This window comes from Ambystoma mexicanum, chromosome 3q (genome assembly GCF_040938575.1).
Source record: "Ambystoma mexicanum isolate Mex_15411 chromosome 3q, UKY_AmexF1_1, whole genome shotgun sequence".
Classification (NCBI taxonomy): domain Eukaryota; kingdom Metazoa; phylum Chordata; class Amphibia; order Caudata; family Ambystomatidae; genus Ambystoma; species Ambystoma mexicanum.
This window is the reverse complement of record NC_090926.1, coordinates 342,791,194-342,806,359: the sequence shown is the minus strand read 5'-3', so window position 1 is coordinate 342,806,359 and position 15,166 is coordinate 342,791,194. Positions and strand designations below refer to the sequence as shown.

Here is a 15,166-nt window from a genome sequence, read left to right as displayed (position 1 = left end):
ATAACTCTGTGACGACGTCCAATGCGGATGGAACATGTCTGGGGTTGCTTGTGCTCTCAAGCAGAAGGGATGTGAACAAGCCAGATTAGCACATGGTCTTGCCCCTTTCTGTAATGGCTTGGCAGGGAAAAAAACGATTGTCTGGTGGGTTACCCAGAGCAATGCCAGAGGTATATTCTAAACCTTCCAGCCATCACCTCTTTTGTTGCGATAACAGACTAGGGGCTGGCTCATCACTTGACCAAAGCCGGAATCGACCAGGTGTCATTTACCCTACTCATGAGTGGAGTCATCCGTTTCTGGAGGCACAACACATAGTCCACCACACCAGGGGGGGGTTCTACGTTATTTCGCCGAATGATTTTACATCGTGGGACTTTTCATTGCCACCCTTTCATCGCCAAAATCTCCTTTTTTAAATTTTTTTATGGGGGGCCATTGCCCCCCCAAACCCCCCTTTACTTAAATAACCGCACCAAACACCCCCCCCCATTAAAAAGGTAAAAATAAAAAAACGTTTTTGCCGATGAAAGGGTTGGCGATGAAAAGTCCCACTATGTAAAATCATTCGACGAAATGCATGTATACCACCACGGGAATGGCCCTGAGGGTTTTCTTTACATACCTCTTAACTAAGCTGCCAGGGACCTCACAGGGTTTCAGACAAGGAGCTTGTTAGGGAGAATTCTATGTGAAGGCTAATTTCCCAAACCTAGCTGGATTTTTGGGGTTTATTTTTTTCTCCTGCTAAGAGTGAGACTCTTTTTCCCCCACTCTTAGACATGATTTGAGATATCCTTTGACTTTGTAATGTGTTTAATGGGCTATGGGGTCTTTTACTCCATAGGGTTTCATGTATTTTTGTTAAGTGTGTTACACAGCACCCTCAGTGCAGTAACACAGGGGTGTCATAGTGACCCCCAAACAGACTCCATACCCTGGGACTGACTACCGTCTCCCAGGGCATGTAAAGTCACCATTGACTTTACTAGTCTTAAATTGGGAACAGAACCGGTACAAACCATCATATTGTGGAAGTACTGGTAGGGGTAATTAGATTGCCCCTGGGTCTGTTTTTCGAGGGGGCACTGTGCAGTCCCCCCTCGTCGAGTTTCTGGCTGGTGGCAGTGGTTATCACGCGAAATATTCCACCGGAATATTTCCTATGGGATTTTCCCATTCATTTTAAACGCACCACTTTTTGGTGCAATGTTAAAGATACCGCTGGGTTATTTATTTAATATTTATTCCCCGGTTGGGTCTTTTTTGCCAGGACTCGGTTTTAAAATGGCGTTTGTGTTCGCCTCTGCAACCCAAGTCGAGCCCTTTGTTCCACTTTTTGGCGGGCTTCTCCACAGAAGCCTCCAAAAGTGGTGCCACTCTGTCTGGGTCTACAGGATGTGTGGGAACGGGGTTTAGGCACGCTGGACTGAGTTGCTTCGGCAACTCAAGTCGCACTCTTGTGTGATTGGCCCAGTGGTGAGCCGCCCGGCTCACCACTGAGCATGTTTGAGTGACAGCTAGGACTGATGAATGGGGGTTTTCTGCATAAAAGCAGGGCTTTGGGGACTGGAACTTCAGACGTCGCCACAGGACCAAAGAATCCGAAGAGGGAGAAGCTGAGCCGACCTGCAACGACGACACCACCGGTGGAGCCCTGCTGAACCGTCTCACCACTTTCCAACGACAGAAGATCTTCATCCCGGAGAGTCTTCTTCCTCTGAGCTGGTGGGGATAACCAGTTCGCTCTCTTTTTTGCCTTCCTGGATCATCTCGTGGTCGAATCGCCCGTGCCAAGCACCCCGGCGGCCGGATAGCCACGCTTCACCACTACCGCGAATAAAAGGTAGTACCTTTTTACCGGGAAACACTGCAGCTGGTTTCTTCCCTGGCAGTGCAACAGCTTTCCTCCACGTCGAGATCTCCTCTTCCCCTGGACGAAGCACCGACTTGCACCCACTGCCAGGAACAACTGCCCCCGCTGGAGCTTTCTCACCATTTCAGGTACTGAGTCCCGCCTGGTCTCCCTTGCAACAGACTGTTCAAGGTGTCCCGTAAATCCTTGACTTTCTATCCTGGGGTGACTTGGGACCTACTAACTAACTTTTCCTGACTTGAGCCAACCCTTTTTGAACTCTTTGCAACGACTCTTTAAAAGTACTATTCAACTGTGTGATCTTGGACACATTCCGCCTTGCTCTCTTCAAGAGTGGGCCTGGCCTATGACTTTCTTGCTCCTCAGTAGATTCTGCCTTTTCCGACTTGCTCTGGTTCTCCTAAAGTGTTGGTATTGTGTATGTTCCTAATTCTGCCTTTTTCCCTCCCTTTTTAATTAACTTATTGGAGTGCCATCTTAGGTTAAGCGCTCACCTCTGTCTGAAAATAAGTGGTGTTTTAACTAAGACTTCTTCAATAAGTAATAAGGGATGTATATATATTAATAGTGATTGTGTTGGAATTTGCTTGCCATATTAGTGTTAGTGTATTTTACAAAGTGTGTTTTTAAATAAATAATGATATACTTTTATACCCAAGCTCTGGTCAGTGTTTGCTTGTGCTACTGTATATTTTGGTACCTATCTTGTATACTCTATATACTGTCTAACTCTTCTTGAGAGAAGTCTGGCTGCTCAGCCACAGCTACCAGGTAAATCTGGGTAGTACAGACTGCTACCAATTGAGTTTACTGCCAGCACCTGTAGTCTTAAGCCTTTTGCAGTGGTCCCTAAGGGAACTGCACATGTTTCTGCCTAACAGAGCTCAAAAAAGGTTGGAGTGCACCCATTTCTGCTGCACCTCTCAGTTGGCAAGCAAGGGACATGGTAACAGGAGATTCTACTTTCTCCTCGGCGGTTGTTTTAATTCCCCATCCTGCCACATTATGCTATTTACAGTATTGTTTAAGTGCTCCACTAGACTTCGGGAGGTAGGTGGTGGAACACCTATGCTACTCCACATGGCTTTAATGTATGAAGAAAAAGGCAGAACTGAGGTCTGAAAATCCCCTGGAGGAAACAAACTGTCATGAATATTCTGATGGGGCCCATGCTATCACAGCGGCAGAGTATCCAGGATTAAGACCTCCAGATGCCTGGGTGTGTGGTCAACTACCACAAATATGAACTCATCTCCAGAGGATGTTGGTGGGGCAAGTGGACCAGCAATGCAATCCCAACGATCTCAAATGCTAAATCTCCCACCACTTATCGCTGAACTAGTGGGCCTTTTAATCTGTTCTTGTGATTTGCAAGACAGCTGACAAGTCAGGATTTGCAGTGATCATCTGCCTGGACTGAAATAGGAGGCCAGTAAAAGTGTGGTGACAAACTCTCCATGATTTTCATCATTATGAACCGACTTGCCAGAGGCACCCCGTGAGTAGACAATCAAGAATGGCAGTGAACTGGTGCACCACCAGTTTTCGGTGGGCATCAGGCTCAGGACTTAGGGTCTTAGTATAAAGGAATCCACCCTCCCGGAACAGCCAGTATTTCACAGTAGTTTCCCTTTTCCTATCGGACATTACATGCTTTCACAGACCTTGAGTGGAACAATACCGGAACACTTGTGTCAATAAAGACCACCTATATCAAGAAAAGCATGAACATCCGTCAGGCTCCTTAGGTCAGGACTTGAACTTCCTGGACCAGTGTGAAGAACCAGTTTTAACACTTGGCTGAGGATCCTGTTCTTGGAAGCCTTCGGAAATGTCCCAGGGCCACCCTGTGCACTGACACGCTGCCGCCTGGGATACCGTCACAACTTCAAACATGGGACTCTGCAGACCCTCACTTTTGAAACAGGAGGCCTTCCCCTGCAGTTGCAGCTCTCCAGCACTAACAGGGAACATGTAGTACCAGCGTCTTTGTTTTCCCCACAACTGTTGTCTGCTGCCATTTGAACATGGTGGTCAACGCTGTCTCCTGCCTGCACTGTGCCCGGGGGGTCCTCCAAAGAATTGAGGAACATTTTGTTCCTTTCTTCATCATGCAAGGGTGTCCAGAGCCAGGAACAGTCTCACCAATGGACTTAAATCCCAAAGCCGTAAGTGACCTCTGCACCAGCGACCCCTGCACCTCCTCTGAAGGAACCAAGACACAAAGTAAGTGAGCACAGTGGATTCAGGAGCCTCAGAAGTTGTTCCTGACAAAATCAGAGAACAGGCGGTGAATTAAAATACCTGTGACCAGAACCCTGTGTGGTTGAGGTACTGGAGCTGACAAATAGTCTGACTATCTCGGAGCTGAGGAAGATACCGGCCATACAGTGCTCGGGGTGTTTGAACAAATGGCCACTGCACACTAGGTGCTAAACCCTGCCTGGAAATAGTGGGAGGCAGCCTAACAGGGCTTCCAGGTTCCATAGTGCCCCAGGACCTGCTACCACCTCAGACGGTGAAGAGCTGTACGAGGACAAACTCAACTCAGCCTCAGTGTGATGCTGTAACCAACCCTTTGTGCCAGCTGCTGTAACATAGTTCTTCAAGGATGAGGGAAACTGGCGTCTAGATCAGAGCCCTTTGGTATTTGAGACTCAGTAGGCCTTTGGCCCTGTGAGTAAGTACCCCCAGTTGTCCTCTCACAAAGAGGTATCCCCTCAGGCCTAGACCGGTAGCAGAGCTAAGGAGCAAGTGCTGGTATAAGTAGTCTTATGGGCCTCAGGCTAGCGTCCGGTTGTATCGCTCAAACCTCTCGGCACGTGTGAGGTCTTCTGGAGGGGATTGGGAAAGAAATCTACCTATAGTGCTGTAAAAGGTTTGTGGGGGTGCTTGGCACAAGTGCATCACATGCCACACATGCTCCCCACTCGTGATCAGGCCCAAGCCACTACAGAAAGAGTGCCTGCAGGTTTAATGTCATAAAAGGACTTTTAACAAGACGTCCATGCATAATGGAGAAAAGGGCACTGGCAGTAAATGTGAAGGGATTTATCAATACACCAAAAAACAGGATTCCCCCACACAAATGTATACAAGTAGAGAGAGCAACTGTGCAATTTAGATGAGCATTAAAATGTGGAAAGTGGCTTTATGGAAGCCGTAAAGACCTTGGTCTCATTAACAAATGTATGCAAAGCCTAGATCATTAAAAACACTTTTTTATGCTGCCAATATTATGCTCTAGATAATATAGACCATTACTCAATGAAATCTTATTTGACTGTTATATTGAAAAAGAATTGCAACACCTTCCCTCACTGGCTCGCGCTTCAAAAATACCAGAGCTCAATAAATCTCAGTAGGATAGTCCAAGGGCAACCCATTTGCCTTGGGAACAAGATGATGCCGTAAAACTAGTGTTCGATGCTACTTACTATGCTTAGAAGCTGGAGGAGTGTGGTATTAAGCAAAATATAAATGATCAATCTCAATTTCCTAAGTGATGTACTCCCATTTATTGCAAGATTGTTTGAACCACAAACTTGAACATGCCCATAAAAAGTTTGATCAGTGACTTTACTTAAATAAACTGAGGAAATACACAAATGCGGTTATACAGTTAGTTATAACAGCTAGACTGTTCACTGCTACAGGGTAGCATAACTATTCTTATGTATCACTGCCCACCAATCAACTTTGCTTCATTTATAGAATAACTTTAAAGATAGTAAGGGATCTGTTCGATTCCAAACGTAATGACTAGATTTGTACAAATAGTTTGCTAGGTTCAGACGTGTTTTTTACTCTTGCACAATATTGTATTTCAGGGGCGGACTGGCAAGGGGGGCATAAGGGGCACATGTCCCCCAGACCGGCTGGGCTTTTGCCCCATGGGCCAGAGCTCCAAAATGTAAAAGAAATAATCGAAAAAGACGACATGCTTCAGAATCTAGCCTGCCACAAAGGAACGGAGTGCTGCAAAGGCTGCTCAGATGCTGTGTACTTTGGGCGAGACATTGCTCTTGATTTCAGTAATGGTGTAGATGTGCCTGGGTGGCCCCCACACATACGCCTCCATAGTGAGTGAGGGAGAGAGTAGTTTAGGCTGCGGGGGCATGTTCATACCGTTCAGTTTAAATAACAGCTTGTGTGACACTGAATGGTAATTTTGGCACCACTGCTCCCCATAGACCATTGCAGCTTATTACGACTCCTACTTACAAAGGAAGGTGCATGTCTTATTGGAGTTTGTCCTTGGTTTGATTTTGTACGAATGCTTTACTTATGTTCTTCTGAATTTCTTGTTCACCAGTGTGGTCATAAAAAAAATTAAAAAAAATTAATAGCACCCCGAATAGCACCCAGGGATGTTGCATATACATTGGTTGTATAAGTGGCTGTTGGACTGTTTGTGGTACTACTTCCTTTTGGACACAGTTGAAAAACATGTATAAAAAAAGGTAACATTCATTATTAACAGACTATAAACTAAGTGGCTCATTCAGAGTTGGGTAGATGTTTTAATACCACTGGAGAAAATTCCCTGCGCCGCCAATGGTATTTCTGAAGATCTGCCCTACTCAACGTTTACCACCAACAGAGGTGGTATTCCTGGAATCCCTGTGATATTTCAGAAATACCACCTCTGATGGCGCCAAAGTAAAACGTTTTTTTTAAACGTCAATCTGAAGGGGGAAATGCATTATGTATAGTAGTGGCTCATATCTTTAATGTTGATTTTTATTTGCACAAAAGGGTATATTCAGGCCTTTTATACATTAAATGTGCAAGGTGGTGAGAGTTGGCCAGTCTGAGATGTCCACTTTTTTACCACCTCAACATGGCACTTTGTAAAAACCTGTTTCACTTTATTGCAGGGAAGCACCTGTGCTTACGCTCTGTATAGCAAAAAGAAAGATTGAATGTAGGACCCATTGACACATATCCTAGGGGACTGCTCAAGGGTCGAGGACTTCTGGATGGATGTGCTTAATAGAATAGATTTAGTGGCTAATGTTACTATTCCAAGAAATCCAGGAAGATTAATAGTATTCTTAGGACAACGTTATTTGGGAATCAATTTTGGTACTGAACTTTGGATTGTCAGTGCTCTTATTTTGGCTCATAAGCAAATTGTAAAGTTGTGGAGAACTAGAAAAAACACCTAAATTAGATACTTGGCTAAATGATTTGCTTATCCTTTCTCATTATGAGAAAATCTGATACAAATAAAGAAAATTCTCGTTTATACAATGACATTTGGTCAACATTTAATGAACTGCATGGTTAGCCTCAAACTGTTCGATGGTCATGAGAGGTCATGCTATGGATTGCAGTGTAACAGAATGCTGGGGCGGGGGTGTTTTTTTTTGTTAGTCTAGTGTATGTATGTCATGTAAAGTTGGATTCACCGAGCTCGATTAGGTTGTAATTTGGAAATTTTAGAATTTTTTATGCAATAACTGGTTTACTATATTGCTGCGCGTTTTTTCTTTTATCCTATATGCATTATATTGGTTCCAATACTTGAATGACTTATTGTTGTGTAAATTGTCACTACTAGTTATGGCACTTGTACAATATAAAGTTATAAATGAGAAATGTTTTTAAAAAATGTGGGACCCGTTTGGATTTTTTACTTCCACCGTGAAGGTGGAGGTACAAATATGTGGCTGTTCTGCAAAAAGTCTGCCTAAAATACCACTGGCAGTATTCCCATGGAATACCACCAATGTTATTTGATCAAACCCTGAATTGGGTGGAGAGCAAAATCAACGGTATTTGCCAAATACTGACAATTTTACTGTAACCACCCACCTCTGAATGACCCCCCCCACACCAAGACGTTGATTGTTTTTCATTGTCTTGTGCAGCACACTCTTCTCTTATGTGACCAACAAAAGACACACATACAAATCAAAATACAATTCAGATATATAGATACAAAGTGACATGAACACAGATACATCCTTCCATCTATCCTTTGCACTGTCACAAACACACTCCACATATTAATCCAGTCAGAGAAACTGAAACACACGCCACACACTCCACCTAATTTGGCGTATTCCCCTTGCAGTTCTCTGATTCCTCAAGATGAAATATGCAAACAACTTTCCAAGAAGGAGTACAAAAAAGCCACATCCCCTCACCGTCTTCTGCTCTGCATTATCCAAGTGCAGATCCTATATCCACTATTACCAGCAAGACCCCGGCCACAGCTTCTTGGAAGCTCTGGCAGAGGCTGACTTGCGAATCAAGGTGATCTACTGTCAAACTGTAAACCAGGGCAATAGAAGGTGGTGAGGGGAAAGCAATGGGCATGATGTGATAGGGAATTAAAAAGGGTATTCGTGGCAAGGAATTAATGACTGAGTAATGTGGGCAAGGCAAAGAGGTATGTGCAAGGGAATGGGACTGAGTTAATAGTTAAAGGATGGAACAGAAGGGAAAAGAGGACAAAGTTAATTGTAAGAAACGGGGGCAATTGAGAATGGCTTGCAGGGAAAGGACACCAGTGGATGATGGGCAAGGGAAATCAGGTAAATGAGACAGAAGTATACATCTGGAATGGTAGGTCGGCAGGTGGACTGTTGGGGAGATCTATGTCTGGCTTGCATGCTACTGCACTCTATTGTGGCACTGGCTTGGCCCCCTTGCTTTTTTCCTGACTAATACATACTTGCTTTATGAACATATGTTTCAGTTACTACTTAGCTTATATTTTTCAGGTTACTTTATCATTTGACTTAGTGCATTGAAAGTACACACAATTATACAATCTAAGATTATAATTATAGCTTATACTCTATAGTGTTACTTCATAAATAATTATAATGTTAACAATTTATGTTAAGCATACTGGTGAGGAGAAAGGATGACAAGTGAGGGTATACGATTTTTTATAACGTGCTCAATACCGGAAATAAGTCTCTAAGTGTGGTACTGGGATTCAAACCCAAGTTGCTCTGCCCTGTCTTACTTACAAGAGAAGCACGTTGCCCCCGAGTTATTCTCCCGGCCATTTATTTTGTGGGGGGTGGGTTCACAGAGAGCACGTTAATAGGTGTTGTGGGTTGGGGAGGCATGGAAGTCAGGTATGGGTCATATTTTGCCATGCAAGCTCATGTTTCACTAAGAGTAAACACAGACCCCCTGGATCTACAATGGCTCTGATCGCCCAATGAATTCTCTAGCTTCACCACCTCTTTGCATTTTTCTGAAACTAAATATGGGATGGGAGGAGATGTAGCATGTTGCCAACCACTGAAAACTGGGCTCCCAGCTTTCCCATTTCACCAATTATATTATTTGGTGAAATAATGTTACCATGTTTGTAAACCGGAGAATTTCCAGTGGTCTGGATTGCTAAGAAACTACAAACCTAACTGAAATATATTCTGCTTAAAAGGAAAGTAATGTCAATATTTGCCTACTCTATATACACTTGAGAATGTGTGAGAGGGGGGAGAGGTTGTTACTGAGATTACTTGTTTTTGGAATTGGGACCACTGCACTCCAGGCTTGGGCCATTGCACTATGGGCCAGAAATGTAAACTTGCCCCCCAGGACAAATGTTGCCAGCGCTTTCCTGTTTTATTCCCCCTTATGTAGTGAGATGAACTAGCATTTGTTTGCTGCATAGATTCCAGCCTTGACCAAGCACCCAAAGAGAGAAACAATTGGTTGAAGAGTTTGATGGTTAGCATGCAGCAAACAAATGCAAATTTTGAAGACACAGACAACGATATCATGAATATTATTGAAATGGCTCACAGCACACCTATGCAAGGGAAACATTCCTTAAAAAATGAACGTTGTGTACAGTGAAAACAAAAGAAGCAGCTGAATACCCTTGGTTTCAAACCCCACACAAATGGGTTCTGGGCATGGCAGCCCTTGCATGTTCACCTGTGCATACTTACCTCGTGGTGGCCTGGAGTGCTCCTGCTTCGAAATGAGCCATTTCTGCACAGAGAAATCATCAGCTCCACTCCACACAGAGTCCGGATCCACTGGCGACCACTGGACACACAGCAGCCGTCCACGATGTCCTCTATAGTTACAAATGGGCTCCTCTTTCAGAACGTCCCAAACCTGTAGTAGGGTAAAACAGTAAAATCTTCAAATTCCCAATGTAAGAGGTTATGTAAGGACTTATAAACTGTAGCAATGCAAGTAACCCTGAGCCCGCTGAATCCACAGACAGCATAGAGGAATGGCAGGAAGGGGATAAAGCGAGAGGTGAAGCTGCCAGAAAAAAAGAGGCAAAGGCATCAGCATCTTGGAGTGGGACACGGCTTTGGGGGAGTGATTATTCTGCAACGAACAGAAATAATTTTGCATCATCTGCAGGGCTATCTGCAGTCAACTGCCAAAAAGCATACGTCCACATTTTTTTATTCTTTAATCAATATTTAAAAAAAACAAAAAAGCCTTACAGAAATAGAATACAACCGTAGGAAAAGAATGAGGACTTCAAAATGATGCCTGTTTGTTCCACACATTTCCTCATTCCTTTACTTCTCATTAAAACAAAGGACTGGGATTCCAAGATGCCTCCCGGGGTATAAAGACGTGTTCCCTGAGCTCCGGTGAGGCCAACAAAAGCAGGCCTGTGGGCCAACAAGAAAGCGTTATAGTACCCTGCTGCAGGCTCCGGAATAGTGGACGAGCAGAAGTTGTGATGGAGGAAATTCGAACAGCCCCCCGATGAGGAATAAGGAGAGAGGAAGACGCAGTTAACACATGCTGGGGCATGGCGGTGGGAGGAGAGGCCCTTGATCTGGTTGAACAGGATTGATTAGTGAAGTGGAGGGACAGGACTTCATTCGAGGCTGGAAAAGCTTGAGGAGGAGGAGTGAAGGGGACAGAATGGTGCCTTGAGAAGGTGCGCGAACAAAGGAGGACAGTGAGCGGGCCACACCCGAAGTGGGCTGGTGATCGGAGAAGGGAATCAGGTGGCTGAGCGAGCACCTTGAGTGGTGTGTGATATAGTCAATTGAACTTGGTTAGAAAGGCGCACCCGTACAGTGAGTAGGTGCAGAGAGCTCCTTGAAAGAATAGGGGATCCGTGGCCAGACGTGGTGTGTGGCGGTGCCCAGCTGGAGCAAAAGGGGACCAGTTAGGAGAAAATCAATGAGGGGAGGAGACTCTGATTAAGGAGGGAAAGTTGTTACTTTCGGATGCATGAGGGAGGTTGAATGGAGTATGGCAAGGGCGTGTGGCGGGGACATAAAACGCCTCTCTCGGATAGTGAATCATTGGTGATTCATCAGGAATTCTTCCAACTCTCTTTGCTTAGGGAATCAATCTCTGTATACTGGAAGACAAGGAAGGTTAGAGTTAAGGTGTGGGGACCCGGTCGGGGTCCAGTGAAGCGTAATCACCTAAGGGAAAAAGGGCCAATGATAGGGTCACTGCATGAACTGACATACTCAAGAGAGCAATAAATGACTGAAAGGTGGTGAGAAGTTAGAGGATATCATATTATAAAATGGGTGAGCAGTTGTTAAGTAATATCTCTTAGGCAACGGGGAGCCTTTAGGAGATTGAGAACTGACCCAATGGTTAAATGGTGAAGCCCCACAGGGGTTGAAAGCGCACACTCCCAGAATCTAGGCGCTAAAGGGAAAACCACCCCACGAAGTCTAAAACACCCACCAATACGCAAGGGCGCCAGCTGGAACGTTGTTGGCGGCCTCGTACCGAAGGAACCCCTATGCGGACAGCAGGTAATGAGAGAAAAGGAATTAGAGACAATTAAATAAAGAAGATCTCCAGGAACGCCTTTAAGGAATGGAAGAAAGGATGGTGAACACCTTTCAGGTTCAACATGAAAGGATGAAAGACGACATACAGAGCTCTTTGACAGAACTGAGGAATGAGATTAATGAAAGAGTAGATGTCATAGAACGTGGCTTAACAAAGGTAACAGAAGATGTTAGTCAGAATAGCGAGCTCCTAGAACAATTAGCTAGGGCCACGCATAATCTGGAAGTACAGACAGAAGATTTGGAAAACCGATCACAGAGAGCAAACAGTGAAAAACCTTACGGAAGACACAAGAGATGTGGATCTATAGACCACGATTCAGCAGCGCTTTGGGAGTCTTCTCACCGAATGGCACCCAAAGATGTGAGGTTTGATCGGATAGAGTGGGCCCCAGGAGATCAGGCCCAGGTACAGGCCAAAGAGCGTGCTGGCGGCCCTCTCGTCATATATAATGAAAGAGGACATACAGCAAGATCAGGCAGCGAGATCACAGCCTAACATAATAAATAATGGGATTCAAATTCATCTTTTGCAAGACCTGGCCTTGTCTACATTGCAGAAAAGAAAGGCTATGAGCCCGGTGACCAGAGAACTAATGGCAAAGCACATCCCCTACAAGTGGACATTTCTGTTCAGATTACTATATATTTGGAATGGCAGACAGTAGAGGGCCACAATGTGCGAGGAGGCCCTATCTATCATAAATGTAACAGAGGAAGCGGGGCCCAAGAGGCAACCACAAGACTCTTTCGCACCCAACAGCAATCGCCAGTGGCACTGTCCAGGGACTCTGAGCAGGCAAAGAGGCAAGGCCACCAAGCTAAGCGATCCCCCAGGCAAAACAGGTGGTGTCGGAATGCCAGGGGAGATTTCAGACACACCAGATTTCCTCCGCATTTGGTCCACCTTGTCATTGGCACTACAGGAAAGTTAGACTAGCTAAGGGGGAGGTGAGGCGACATGAACAGAGTTTGCGGCAGGATCTCAGGCCTACCGGAGGGTAGGGAGGGGGAGGAGACGGCATCATGGAATCAAAGGGGTTGGGGTGTAGTGTGACCTCTATAGGGAAGTTCCTTTGGTTGTATCAGGATCAGAGCCTCAGGATGGTTAACTGTTTTTTTTTTCTCCATAGGATCTCTGGTTCTGACCAGGAGGGGTGGGATGTTTGGGGTCGGGGAGAGGGGTTGGTGGAACGAAGTAAGCAAGGAAAGGGATAAGGGTGTGGGGAAGAGATATGGGGATGTTTGAGGGGTGAAGGGGAGGCGGAGGGTAGACAGTGCTGGTAAACTATAGATCGGTGGTACTTACCGCCTGGGAACAATGAGAAATAATGATAGCGAACCTGAGACAAATGATGTCTATCACAATTTATTCTCATACCGTTAGAGGAAAAAACTCCCCTGTTAAACGCAGAAAGGTGGAGGCGCAAATAAAGCGGTACCAGGTTAATATAATAATGTTGCAAGCGACCCATATTAGGAAGGTTGATAGATCATTTCCCCGCTTCCGTCAATTAACACTAAGCTAATGCTCCGGGGAAAATACTGGGGGTGCTGATCGGGTTGAAGGGTACACTTCAAGCAAAGGGAGAGAAAACACTAATGGATAAACAGGGTAGATGCCTCTTCCTATTGATTCTATGGGGATTCACAAAGGTGACTTTGGGAACGATTTACGCACCAAACACTGGACAAGAAGCGTTTCTGAGAGAGACTCAGTTTAAACTGGAAAAATGTGCGGTAGGGGAGATAGTGTTGACTGGAGATTTCAACTTGGCATGGGACCACAACTTAGATAGGAGTATGAGCAATCACCATAGCGGAGATAACCCCTCTAAGCTCTGAAGGATAACTTTGAACACCTAGCCCTTAGGGACGTGTGACGTTCTAGGATGGGAACAGAAAGAGGGTTCACATGTTTCTGCCATATTTATCAAACACTGTCAAGGATTATGTATGGATGACGTTCACATTGTTGGGGGAGGTAGAGAAAGTGAATTTAGGTGCAATATCAATGTCAGAACACGCTCTGTTGACGATAGAATTGAAAGGGTTGGGTCCTCGTAGGGGGATGTGCACATGGGCATGCCCCCAGGAAATATTGCTTGACACATTGTCGCAGAACAGGTGGGCAGCAAAGTAGACCACTACTTTGTGAATAATGAAAATAAGGAAATAACAAAAGAAGGGCTCTGTGAGGCTTTCAAAGCGGTTACTTGAGGCGAAATAATAGCGATCTAAAGCCAAAGAAGAAAGTAAGGGTATCACTGGAAACAGAACTAGAGACGCAATTCAGGGGAGCCCAGCGGGATTTAGTGAAGGGGAAAAAATAAAATTATTATACAAAAAATGAAAAAGTTTAGAAGCCAATTGAAATTATTGCGTACACAAAACGCAGAGAGGACACTGCTGAATACAAGGCAGCGATATTATATAAGCACCAGTAAAGCGGATAGGCTCTTGGCTAGACAGATCAGAGTGACAAATGCGAAAAGAGCAATCTTGGGAATTAGGCAACTAGATGGTACAATACAGACTGAGTCGATGGTGAGTTTGTTTGTAGGATTTTATAGGACTGTATATAAGACTGATGAACCTGAACAACAGGCTGTCTAACAATATTTTAGCTGACTCTTGCTCCAGAAAATTACAGACCAGGAGAGGGATCGCCAACAGGAAGATATTACACAGTTGGAAGTTGTGGCAATAATCAAAAAAACTGCCACAAAATAAAGCTCAGGGACCAGATGGTTTTTCAGCAAGCTTCTTCAGAATTATTGCAGGCAGCTCAGTCCCAAGCTCACACGCCTCTTCAATTCCACAAGGGAGAGTGGGAAAGTGACCCACACCATTGCTGAGGAGAAAGTGATGGTTTTTGGCAAGCCCAATAAAGACCTTAGGCCTATGGGTCGTACCAGCCCATTGCTCTCCTGAACTTGGATGCAGAAATCTATACAGGAATTCTGGCGGCCAGAGTCACCCCCATTCTCCCGGATATTATAGACACAGACCAGTCAGGCTTTATAACAGGGAGGCAAACGGGATAATACCAGGAAGCTAACACACTTAATAGAGAACACCATCATTGGGGGGGTCCACGCAATATTGGTCTCGCTTGACGCATAAAAAGCTTTTCACCATGTCCAGTGGCGGTTTTTATTTAGGGGTATGCAACATATGGGATTCAGCCCCAGATTCATCAACATGGTTCAGGCAAATTATGCGAATCCCTCGATTTGGCTGCTTATCAATTCTCATTTATCGGAAAAAAGAACAGGTTACTCTCTTACCTGGTAACGTTCTTTCGATGGGATGGTCCGATGACGTATTCCATATCTATGACATATAATCACCACAGCTGTGTTGCTTCGGAAAATCTTCGGCGTCTGCGTCCTGCATCGATGACGTCGATATGCCGCCCTCGAGGACCTCCTCCAACAGCCGACGTCACTGGATGTTATGAGTAGGACGCACGACGGCCATAGCCTCAGTTGTAGTTTTTTCCCAGAACGTG

The 15,166-nt window shown here is 45.0% G+C and overlaps 1 protein-coding gene across 2 annotated transcripts in view; it reads right to left on the bottom strand.

The window, feature by feature from the left end:
- Positions 1 to 15,166, bottom strand: part of GEMIN5 (gem nuclear organelle associated protein 5) — a 1,331,385-nt gene that overhangs the window by 524,705 nt on the left and 791,514 nt on the right. For both annotated transcript variants that reach the window (XM_069653955.1, XM_069653956.1), the window contains exon 16: positions 9,805 to 9,976. In XM_069653955.1, coding sequence (XP_069510056.1) covers positions 9,805 to 9,976 — 172 coding nt within the window. The remainder of the gene's footprint in view (positions 1 to 9,804; positions 9,977 to 15,166) is intronic.